Source organism: Osmerus eperlanus, chromosome 26 (assembly GCF_963692335.1).
Source record: "Osmerus eperlanus chromosome 26, fOsmEpe2.1, whole genome shotgun sequence".
Taxonomy (NCBI): Eukaryota; Metazoa; Chordata; class Actinopteri; order Osmeriformes; family Osmeridae; genus Osmerus; species Osmerus eperlanus.
In genome coordinates, this window is record NC_085043.1 from 6,569,314 (window position 1) to 6,582,107 (window position 12,794).

At 45.7% G+C, this 12,794-nt stretch overlaps 1 protein-coding gene and 1 long non-coding RNA gene across 2 annotated transcripts in view; both read left to right on the forward strand.

Annotated features, from left to right (window-relative positions):
• Nucleotides 1-12,794, forward strand: part of LOC134012699 (uncharacterized) — a 35,385-nt gene that overhangs the window by 9,286 nt on the left and 13,305 nt on the right. The window contains exon 16 of the mRNA XM_062452241.1: nt 11,468-11,515. Coding sequence (XP_062308225.1) covers nt 11,468-11,515 — 48 coding nt within the window. The remainder of the gene's footprint in view (nt 1-11,467; nt 11,516-12,794) is intronic.
• Nucleotides 4,473-5,486, forward strand: LOC134012751 (uncharacterized). The gene is made up of 2 exons (XR_009928634.1): nt 4,473-5,162; nt 5,203-5,486. It is a non-coding gene; the product is annotated as an uncharacterized LOC134012751 (long non-coding RNA).

Here is a 12,794-nt window from a genome sequence, read left to right on the forward strand (position 1 = left end):
GTGGTAACTGATTTAAATTTTGTACTCGCTGTGATATATTGTTTTTATTATTGGGTGTGCTCAAGCCTTCGGCGAGAGCACAACCTTTGTTCTCTCACATATATATTATTATTATTTTTATTTCTTTTTGCCCCCCTAAAACTCAGTCAATATTTGGCCTACATAGACAACGTAGGTGTCAAAAGTTTCGTCTTGGTAGCGATTGAGTTGCTTCTATTGGAATTTACGTTCCGTTGCATGGTTTAGGCTGAAGTTAAGTTTTTGTGGCGAAAAGTGAAGCTAACGGTGGCTAATTTGCTAGCCACAGTCACTGACGTTACTAACGTCACTACGTCACTAACGTCACGAAAACACGCGTGACTACCTTTGGCAGAACATTCGTTTCGCATCTGTTAACTTGGGGGATAGCTAGGCTAACTATAGCTTTACTGCAAGGCAGCTGCAGAAACGCCACAAGCAAAGAGGCCAGGGTGATAACTATTTACTCATTTTACTTTGTGATATGACACACAATTGTGATGTGTAATGTGCAGTATAAGCTGATATTATTAAGGAAGTACATCTACTTTCGGAAACAGTAGTCTACTATTTCACTGAAGTATTAGCATCATGACATTAGCCTGTGTTGCCCGGGCAACACATACTACAGTGGTCTATGATGTAGCGTTATCTGTTTTCAATCGTTAAAATAAACATTCCTCACATATACATTTTCGTTGTAGGATTTATTCTGACATTAGTAAACGATTTGTTGGTGAAATTACCATTACCTGTGGTTTAAAACCAGTGTAGCTCACTGCAACGCTGTAGCTTACGCGAGACACGACAAAAACATCTAACTTACACAGCTGTTTAGGGAGTCAAACGGCGACAGAACATGTTCGGCACTCCCCTTACTTAAATCAAAAGTCTATCTAACTACTAACCTGAACTTCATTGCCACTGCCTAAACGTTGTCAATCTGTTCATGAAAATAATTAATTTCAGCTTAAACCGTACAACGGAACGTTAAATCCAATTCAACCAACGCAATCGCTACAGTACCAAGACGAACACAGCAGTAGTCTAGTACTGTACAGTACCGTAGTAGTACAATTTACCGGGGCAGCTTCTCCACACAGGGCTATATCGCATTTTGCGTTGTTACTGACAATGATCGCTACCAGTGAGCTTTTTATAAATGAGCGATTTTCCACTAAATAAATGTCAAGCTTATTTACGTTTTGGGGGCATATTTTCAGTTAGCAGATGGTACTGTTTGAATCGCGATTCCATCTTCTACTGCCGGGTAACGTCGTAGAATAATCTTCAAAGGGGGTTCTTTATTAATGAATGAATGCAATGAGTAGGCTAAATGCCTGAAAATATCATGAGAAGGGAAAAACTTAAAATGACGTTTAAATCATAGAGATTAGGTCAATTTTTACACCGGTCTGCCAAATTTATTAGTTTTGATTCAACGATGAGGCTGCCTCTTGCAGGGGAAATGAGAAGACATCTATTTCATTCTACACTTCACTCGTATTTTCAGTTGTAAATGAGCAGCAAAAAAAAATATGCTTTTAAATCTATGTAATCTTTATAAATAATAAGTATGCATTTTTATATAACATATACAGAAATATCAGTTGTAAAAATGTCATTCAAAAATGGACCCCTGTGCAACCGACGCAAGCAAGCACACCCTACAATTTCCCCAGAAATTGTACCCTCTCTAGTTGTTGCTTGTTTTTTCCACAGGTACACTTGCACTTATAGCGGTTCATGTTGTTTAATTGTAACTTGTTTAACTACATGCTCTTATGGTTCTTCCCTATGGCACTTACTTTGGTTGTTCACAATGTATGCTTCATGTTTTGGCTACTCGCAATGTTTTTGTGGCTATCTTGTTGTTATGATCAGTGACCTATGCACTTTGTAAAGCTCTCTCTTGGAAGTCGCTTTGAATAAAAGCGTCTGTTAAATGAATAAATGTACTTGCCTCAGGGGAATGCCCCTGTATTTACTGTAAGTCGCTCTGGAGAAGAGTGGGAATGGTGGGAATGAGTTCGGGCATGCTGGTATAGAATGTAGTCTGATGTGCCTGCTTGCACAAAGATCTGAATTAATGAAAATATCTCAGCTTGGTGCTAGCTGGCATATAACAATGTGTACCTGCACATGTGTGTTGTTTATTTTCTGACTGTAGAGTGTTTCTGGCTGTTGTCGTAATATATAATTTACCTTTCTTTAATTTGATATTGCTAACTTTTGAAAGAAACGTCATATTTGCTTCTTGTTACAAACAGCTAACACTGTTATGTAAATGAACAGAATTTGCTTGTATGTTACAGTTCTGTCTTATGAATTCTTATTTTATCGATAGCCTTATGTACTGGGTTCCAGTACCATGTACCACTTGACTCTAGGTCGAGTTGCGCCACATCTAAAGCATCAACAGGTTATAGATAGCTGTGCTGAGTTGATTTCACCTACCAATCATATGAGAGGAACTCAGCTCTAACTCACGTTACAAGCCTATCAGAAGCAGAGCAGGGCAGGTCCTGGCAACACAATAGGTTAGTTCGACTTAACCCTTGTGTTATCTTCGGGTCATTCTGACCCATCAGTCATTGTGACCCACCGTCGTATTGCGACAAATTTACCGCATACAAAGACAAAGTGAAGCATTTTCTTTTAACAGCTAGGCTGTCTCAGACCCCCCACATTGCAAAGGTTAAAAGAAAATTATTTTAATTTGTTTTTGTATTGGGTAAAATTGGGTAAACACAACGATGGTTCGTTATGAACCTTTGGGTCATGTGACCCGAAGGCAGCACGAGGGTTAATGCAGCGCCGGTGGCGTCGACCATATATATCTATGGCGTCGACAGCCGGCTGCAGCTGGCTGACTTGAAGCAGTGAATGCCATTGGGTGGTGTGTTGTATGCAAATTGTAATGAACACCACTTGCCCATTCTGCCCCTCCTACTGTGGGAACCCCCTCTGGGGTTTTGACTTCATTGGACGTGTTTCGATGCGAAGCTGTTTGTGAGCCTCATAGTTGAACAGTTGTGCTAAAAACCCTTGTGCTGCCTTCGGGTCATTGTGACTCACCGTAGTGGTGCAAAAGGTGGGTCACAATGACCCGAAGGCAGCACAAGGGTTGTCTATGTCAACACTGTTTCTCAAGCTAATCTAGGTTCTCACTGCTTAAAATCTTCACTGCCATTGTTTCTGGGGTTTATGTTTGTAGTTTTGAGTCAAATTACTTTGTTGTTCTGGTTGGTGTCTATGGTCCACAATGTATATTGTTGGCTCATGCCTCAAGTCATGGTAACAAGCATACGATTAGTTGTCCTTTTAATCAGATTCAGTTGTCAATGTTCAGACATTGACATCATTTTGAGGGAGTATTTTTATAGGAGGAAACCTATTGGTTATGTATTTTATTTTATTATTATATTTCTCCATGAAATGGCTCAATAATTCAAAAAGTCCTTGACTCCTTTTTTTTGGTGCGATACTTCACATCTCGCAACACTGAGCAATTTGCTGCCTTTGTTATCATTATTGCTTTAATATATGAGGAGGACACTACCACTACCACCACCACCAACCCTGCGTGGGAACGTTTCTCCTTTGTTTACAGCATAAGTTTCCAGAGAAAAGTCGACCATAAGTGCACCCCCCCCTCCACCACCTCCCCCACCCACATGGGGGGAGGAGGTGCCACATGAATTCAAGCCTTGGGGAGATGGAATTAGCAGATAAAAAGCAGCTCGTCTCCCACCGGTTCCAGACAGCAGAAGCTCACCTGTGAATACAATCTGACGACAAGCAGTCGTACCCTCATCTGACGAGACATCAGCTCTAGCCTCCAGCCAGACAGCTTCAAGGCATCCTGCTCTAGGTCATATTATTCGTTAGACAACCCTGACATGGAGACAGCCCCAACCTTCACCTTGCTACTGTGCTCTGCCATCCTGGTAAGTACTTTCCAGGTTTTTTAATACATGATTTATATATTCTTAAGGCTGCTTCACTATATTACTATAGTTGATCACAATTAAAAACGGGGATGCTTAACGGCAATTATGCTAATTTTCGATTGGTTGTTGAAGGGAGAGGAAATAAGCAAACTTGTTGGATGTTGGATTGACCGATAATTTAGTGCTCGGCAATGTACAGCGCACTGTGACACATTTACAGTTTTTCTCAATTGCTAAAACACTAAAACCCATTGGCTGAACAAAGTTCTCAGTTGCCTGAACTCATGTAGCTAATTGTGCAGTCTTTTGTCAATACCTTAAACCATTTCACATGGTAAAACACAATTTGCAGATCTCACATAGACTTTTCAGCAAAACTCTAAACACATTCTCATTCTCAAAACACATTCTGCACTCTAATGCACATGTCATCCATACTGGTAAACATAAATGGCAACAATCAAATAAAAATAGAGAAAACATGTAATTGACAAAACACAACCACTCAAAATTGATTTCACTTGTTTGAAATGATGTGACACAACCAATATAAGCCAGTTCAGAGAGCAAACAGGTTGTTGAAGGTGGGAAAATATTGCTTGTGATGTCGACGAAGTGCTCTGGCCTGACCCAGCCCAAAGACAAGAAGAAGCACATTGATCACATGTTTACTCCTTAGATTTGTGTCCCTTTTACTGTATAGTATTGTATACTGTAGTACAGTGCATTGTAGGCTGTATACTGTGCAATGAACAAATGGTATGGCCCTGAACATTGTGCTTTCCATTTGTTACAGTAACAGTACTGACTGCTCAATAGATTTGGACTGGTTGCAGGTTCATATCAACAAAGAACAAGAGTGAGTTGTGAGTCGTGAGATGCAGGGTACAGCACTGTATAGGGGTACAAGGAGGAGAAAGAACAAAATAAATTGCAAAGAGCAAAGCAAAGTAGTAATTTCTGATCAATTTTGAGCTACTATGATAGAACATGTTTTCGTTCATCAAAAGACAATGACGGATAAATATGAAATTTGTTTTGAGATTAAAAATGTACTTTCCCCTGAGAACTATATGTTTTGAACAATGTGTTTTCTATTTTTTGGTGTATTGTTTACTGACTGCTTGATAGTGTATATCATTTTGATCACTTTGTTTATGATTTGAGAGCAGTGTTTGATTTTGAGCACAGGTAAATCTGTTTAGAGGTGAAAGTTTGATTTTGAGCACAGGTAAAACAGTTTTGAGGCGAAAGTTTCATTTTGCAAGAGGATTCAGAGGTTTTGTAAATAGTGCTTGAAGATGAGGTTTTGTGTTTACAGTTTTGAGAAAATGGGTGACTGTTTCAAGAAATGTGTTTTAGCAATCATGAAAAACTGTATACCCAAAGAATGGTGAAAAGATGGGGACCAGAAAAGGTCTATGTGATGTCGGGGACAAGTTTAATAAAAAAAAAACAATAAAGAAGAAAATGGTCCATCATTAACAATCCATACAAATGCAAAATTATGCCTAATGTTAAGGTTGAAATTAAGATTTAGCTCAAGAGTGAGGGGGGGAGGAGAGAGGAGAGAAGAGAGGAGATGAAAGGCAAAGGGAGGGCGGAGTAGAAAAGGAGAGGAAGGGAGAGGGCAGAAGAAGGGTGGAGAAGTGGAAGACAGGATGGGAGAAGTGAAGGAGGGAGGAAGAACAGGCGGAGAGCGGAGGGAACACAATCCAGCTACTGGAGTTTAGACGAGACGGGATGGGAGAAGAATGGAGAAGAGAGGAGATGAAAAGAGAAAGGAGGAGAGGAGGGAAGAACAGAAGGGTGGTGCAAATCCATCAGCCCAAAAGTAAAAACACATGTACAGGTCTGAAGCATGACGTTTAATGTGAGTGAAACCTGTAAAACCACAAACATTTGAACCAACAAACCAACAAACATTGGTACATTTCAGAGAAAATATAATGAACATTGTAGTCAACGAGACTCACCATCAACAATAAAAAGTTATATTTATCATCCACATTACCTGAAGTTAACAAGTAGGGTTTTCATTTATTATATTATTAATGATCAAATATCAAAATATTTAAATCTTGAGCGTAATTAATGTACTAGTTCAATATAAGGGAGTGATTCAACCTCTTGTTGTCTTTGCAGCTCTGTGGTGACTGGGCGTTGGGTGGGCCCTGCATGCAGAGGCACTTGAAGCGCCACAAGAGAGAATGGGTCGTCCCAGCACAAAAGCTCAAGGAAAACTTTGACTACACCGACAGGAAATACGTTGCCATAGTAAGACTGCTCTCTTTTCTCATTCTTCTTGTTCTGTTATAGTTTCTAGTGAGGTATGATTTCTTAGAAGCGCACTTCTGGAAAAAGCTCTGGGTCCGAGAGCACTCAATTTTCGTTCTGTGACTGTTTTTAGATTCGATCAGATCTGGCGGAAAAGGGGGAGAGACTCTTCTATACCCTGTTTGGCCCTGGAGCTAACAAGGATCCTGTCAATCTGTTCACTGTGGGAGAGAATGACGGGCTTGTCCGCATTAGAGGGATTCTAGACCGAGAACAGATACCCAAATACACAGTAAGCACAAACACACACAAACACACACACACACAAACTTCATACCTGTCATGTAATGAAGGTGCATGCTTCTTCTATCTGTAGATGACTGTTGTGGCCAGATTTCAAAATGGCACAGTGGCGGAGGAAAGAATTGACTTGAACATTGAAGTGGTGGATGAAAACGACAACCCACCTGTATTTGACATACAGGCGCCGGCCACTGTCATAGAGTCCAGCCCTCCAGGTAATGTCCTCTAAAACTGCTACTTCCTGTCAGGCTAACTAGTGACATGATGCTGGACTAACGACTGACTTAGCATTATATGTGACTATGATGATACAGCTTTGTGTCGTCAAGCTAGCAAGCTTAGAACAGGCCTGAAGGAAGGTCAAAATAGGCTATGCTATCACAATTTCCACCGGTGTGATTGAACCGAACAACTCTCTGGTGTGGGATTGTCATTGCATCTACCAACGGCCGTGTCTAAAGGCTGTGACATTTCTTTACTGTCTTCTCTCTGCCCCACAGGGACAGTGGTTACCAAGGTAACTGCCACCGACGCTGATGAGGCCAACTCTCTCCACTCCAAGATCTCCTACAGCATCACCAATCAGGAGCCGACTGATGGCGCCATGCTTTTCAGCATCGACAGGAACACAGGATTAATCTCTGTCAAGAATCCATCGATTGACAGAGAGGTAGGTTGAGCTTGGAATCGTTCTAATAGACCGACAAGCTTCCAAAGCCTGTTTTTAAGTTGATGATATGCTGGATCTTCCAAAATAAAAATGGATTTCACAAAAATGCTGTTTATCTTTCTCTCTCACAGAAACACGATTCTTACCTTCTGACCATCAAAGGAACTGATATGGATGGAGCATCCAGTGGCAACACAGGCACAACTCAAGTGAAAATTCAAGTTGTGGACATCAATGACAACCTCCCAGTTCTGGAGAAAGATGAGGTGAAAATAGACTATGCATGCATTTGAACCCATTTCACATGATGTTTTCTGTGTCAAGGACATTCCAGTAGCGTAGCAGCAGAGTTTAGCCTGGCTCTATCTTTCAACCTGAGCTACATCTGAGTGTGGCCTCGTCTGAACCTGTAACATGTCTCCCTGCTGGGTCTCCGCAGTACTCTGGGAGCATTACTGAGAACACAGTAGACGTAGAGGTCATGAGGTTCCAGGCCCTGGACTCAGACCTGGACAAAACAGACAACTGGCTCGCTGAATTTGAAATCATCTCCGGAAACGAAGACCAAATCTTCAGCATTCACACCGACCCCAGGACCAACGAGGGGGTGCTCACTCTTAAAAAGGTATGATTCGATCTGACTGGATGGGTCACTTCTGCTATGGGGGGTGCAAGTGAATGTGACAATGCTGATCCTGTTTCATCTCTCTTGCAGCCTGTTGATTTTGAGTTGCATCCTAACTTACAGTTAGGGTTGGTGGTGACAAACAAGGCACCTTTCGTTGGTGGGGCTGGGGGCGGTGGTGGGGGAGGGGGTGGTGGTGGGGCAGGGGGCGGTGGTGGGGCAGGGGGCGGTGGTGGGGCAGGGGGCGGTGGTGGGGGAGGGGGCGGTGGTGGGGCAGGGGGCGGTGGTGGGGGAGGGGGCGGTGGTGGGGCAGGGGGCGGTGGTGGGGCAGGGGGCGGTGGTGGGGGAGGGGGCGGTGGTGGGGCAGGGGGCGGTGGTGGGGCAGGGGGCGGTGGTGGGGCAGGGGGCGGTGGTGGGGGAGGGGGCGGTGGTGGGGCAGGGGGCGGTGGTGGGGCAGGGGGCGGTGGTGGGGGAGGGGGCGGTGGTGGGGCAGGGGGCGGTGGTGGGGCAGGGGGCGGTGGTGGGGCAGGGGGCGGTGGTGGGGGAGGGGGCGGTGGTGGGGCAGGGGGCGGTGGTGGGGCAGGGGGCGGTGGTGGGTCAGGGGGTGTGGCTGGGGCAGGGGGTGTGGCTGGGGCAGGGGGCGGGGCCGGGGTTGCAGGTGGAACTGGCGGTGGAACTTGGGGTGGAACTGGCAGTAGCACTGGAACGGTCTCCAGTGGAGCATCAGGGAGTAAGCCGGTAGTTGGAGGCGGTAAAAGATACCCTGTGAAGATTGCTGTGAAAAACCTTCCTGACGGCCCTGTGTTCAGGCCTGCAGTCAAGCCTTTGTCCATATCAGAAAGCCCAGGAGACAGTGTATCTAAAGTGATCGCTACTTACAATGCCTTAGACGGAGACACTGGAGAACCAGCAGACAATGTCCAGTGAGTGCACACTTGGCTCATCCCGTAATGAAATCTATATGGAATTTATAGGAATGTACTCTAAATAAATATGGAAACATGGAACTTGTCATGTTTTATGAAACAGATATTGAAAATCATCATCTAATGCTCTCCATTTGATCCACAAAGATATGCTAAAGGTTTTGACCCCGACAACTGGCTGTCGGTCAACCCGGACACAGCTGAGATCACACTCAACAAGCAGCCGGATCGAGAGTCGCCGTACCTGGTCAATGGGACATACTACGCTAAGATACTCTGCTTGACCAAAGGTAGGCATTACAGCATCACATCATGAAAGTCTTGAGATATAGTAGTAATTTTCATAATTGACTTTTTTTCAACAAAAAAAAGTCTCCAAAAGCCCTTCTGGATTATTACTGTCAATCTCAAACAAAGAACTTTGACATTTATACAAAACATTCAAGGACAGGATTCGAATTCTGTTTGCAATTACAGTGGCAGGATTGTATTGCACGTTCGGCTGATTTCCCATGTACTTCTCTTAGACATGCCCATAAAGACAGCGACAGGAACCATCGCTATACACGTGGAGGACTCAAATGACAACTGCCCCGTGCTAATCAGCACGCAGGAATACCTGTGCTCCGGCACGGAGCTGTTCAACGTCACGGCGAAAGATATAGACGCGAATCCCAACGGAGCCCCTTTGAAATTCACGCTGGTGTCTGAGGAGAGCATGGGGGCGTGGATGGTGGAGGAGATATCAGGTGAGTACCTCTGTACTCTCTGTAAACCTCAATGAGAGTTGAGGTTTGAAACACGGCGAATGGCGAAAGAATCGGCGAAAGAATCGATTACTTCTAAAAAAGTAATTGGAAACATTGCCAAAAGGTGGCGCCATAATACACTGTTTGCAAAGCATCGAAAGAGCTTTAGTTGTGGCTCTAGGCAACTCATTACTTACATTTCTACACTTGCATCAAAAATCTTAAAACTTGAAATGACTTGAACTCTCCCCCACCAGACACCAGCGCCTCTCTCAGGGCCATGGAGCCCTTGTGGCCCGGCCTGTATGACATCACCCTCATCATACAGGACCAGCAGGGGCTGGCCTGCCCGGAACCTCAGCACCTCCTGTTACAAGTGTGCACCTGCTCCTCCTCCAACAACAGGACCTGTGGGGTCAAAGGTGCAGCCGGAGAGATGGCGGGTTTAAAGGGGTCATCGTCGTTCGGACTGCCGGGGATCGGTATCCTGGTGTTGGCGTTTCTGATACTGCTGTGTGAGTATGATTAGATATGGGATTTCCATTGCGAGGTGATCGCGGAAGCCGAATTTGACGGTTGTTTCTGGGTTGTGATTTCAGTGATGGGCCTTCTGATGCTGACGTTTCCCTGTGGGGGCGGAGGAACAATGTTTGTCGAGCTCCCCTTCGAGCCCAAACAACACCTGATATCCTACCACTTAGAGGGACAGGGGGAAGACAGGGTAAACAGGAAATAAAGTCATCATCCATGGTTGAAAATATGAAACGCTTTGTGTTTGGGTATATTTGAAGATGCTAAATAGCCTGGGATTCGACCAATCTGTGAGCTCATGGATTATTTCCTCTGGCAGATGGGTCTGACTGTTTATTTGGTGTGGGTTAGGGTTAGTTTGATACGAGGACATTTCAGAGGATTTCCATTTTGTTGCTCTGATTGGTTGTGCATACCCAATTCCACACAATTGCGTCCATTTTGGTCTGTGCTACAGGTAATTGGGGACAAGACGTTTTGAACTGAAACATTCCTACCTATTGTACCTTAAAGTTGACGGTGTGCATACTTTCGTCCCCAACGGTACGCCCCTCTCCACCACAGGAGGTGCCTCTGCTGTGCACCCCATGGATGATCTCTGCCCCCCAGACAACCCCCATGGGGCTGAAGGGGGCCAACACCACCATGGCGGTTCACAACATGGCTGCCGTGTCCAACATGAGTGCCTTCGGAGGCACGTACCTTGACTATGAGCAGACAGAAATGGTGGAGGTGGATTCCATGGACATGACCTGCTTCCAAGGTATGGCGGTGCACAGCGTTGACCTAGACGACGCTCTTCCGGATCGGATCTTGGACGATTACTACTCACAGGTGAGCGCCGAGACCTGGTATGCAACATATACTGTATGTCACTCGAGATGTTCTGTATCCACAGTGTATGCTGTCTTTGTTTTTTTGCATACGGAATATGTGTATTCTCTGCTTTGTGTGTATTTTCTGAATTTCAGTGTTTAATTCTCCCTTGCAGAAGACAAGCTGTGCAGCACAGAACTACGCCCAGAAGGACAGCCTGTTGCTGTACGACTACGAGGGCCAGGGTTCTCCTGTGGGCTCAGTGGGCTGCTGCAGCCTCCTGGAATCTGACAACGACCTCCAGTTCCTCAGTGACCTGGGGCCAAAGTTCAGGACCCTGGCTGAGGTCTGCACGGGTGAGAAGATCCAGACCGAGTTCAAACCCATAGTCTCCCCACCTCCGCCGCCTAGGCCCGCCGCCCTCCTCGCATCCACCACCACCACAAAAGTGACAGTGGCTTCCAGCGCCGCCGTCGCCGCCCCCCCGCCCCCAGCGCCGGTGAAGCACGTGGAGAGCACAATGGTGAAGGAGTCGGAACGTTCCGGAACCCTGAGGGAGGGCACGGCAGGTCAGAACCAGACCATCCTGGTGCAGCAGCCTGTTCCTCTGTCTCCCCCTGCTGGTCAGACCATCCTGGTGCAGCAGCCTATGTACTACGCCACCACGCCCATGCTGCAGCCTATGCACTACGTAATGGAGCCACAGGTCCACAACACTGTGCTGCTGGCAGAGAGGCCCGCTGCTAACCTGCAGGGCATGATAGTGGTCAACGGGCCTCCGCCAGGACCCGCTCAGGGCCTGATGGTGCAGGGGCAGCGGGTGGTGTCCAGCGGGCCTGCCCAGGGCCAGAGGATGGTGCTGGTGGAGAGGAGTGGAGGTGGGGGGCAAGCTCGGCTGGAGGGAGGGAACTCACAGGGTTTGATAGTGGTCAATGGGCCATCTACGGATGCACTTACTGGACACGTAGAACGCACTATAAGCGCTGGACACACCGGCATGCTCTCTCTCCCCCAGTCCTCCCTGAAAAGGGGTGAGAGGGTGGTCATAGTGGGCGAGAGCCAGGGTGTGGGTCCAAACCCAGTATCTTGTAATGGTGGACAAGCCACCTTGGCCAAGATGGAAAGTGTGGTTCTCCCACAAGGAATGGGAGGAGGAGTAGGAGGAGGGATGGGAGGAGGAGGGATGGGAGGAGGGGGAGGTCAGACCATTTTGGTCGAGGGTGGAGCTGTGGGAGCTCTCCAGGGTCTTCAGAAAATCATTCTGGCAGGCAGGCACTTTCCGCATGACGACATGGGTTCTGACCCATTGGTGCTGGAGCAGGTGTTTCAATCAGAACGTAATGGTGATTACATTGGAGTTCATTTCATGGTTGAGAATCCAGTTTCTCTAAGTTCAGGTTGTTTAAGGGCAGGAGCACTTAGTCCAGTAAGTCTTGGCCCATTATCAACAGTTGGTCCAGTGCCACCGAATCTTTCTGGGCAAGGGGGTGTGCAGTGGGTTGAGAGATAGGGGAGTGGTGGGCAGAACATTCTAACCACGTTCTAAAGGAGAACCAGAAAGGAAAACTCAGGGTTGAGATATAGACATTATTCATATCTGAAAAGTTGCTTTGGCAACATGGGAAAGTGTAGTTTCGGAAAGTGGGTCATCATGTGATGGAATAGATAATGCCTCTGGTGACTTTATAAATGAAAATGTAACCTTAAACGTTAAACTGTTAAGACTATTTTTTTTTTTGTCAACCTTAGTCTGAGGGTATACCGTGGAAAAGTTTCTTGGTTTGTGCTTTAATTTGTATTAAAAAATATACTTTTAAATAGTACCATTCGTTACATGTCATGTTCAAACTGTCACATTATATCATCCATATTTTCTCAAGTGGATCAGCACAGAACAAAAAAACAGTTTTTACGCTATTGCTATTG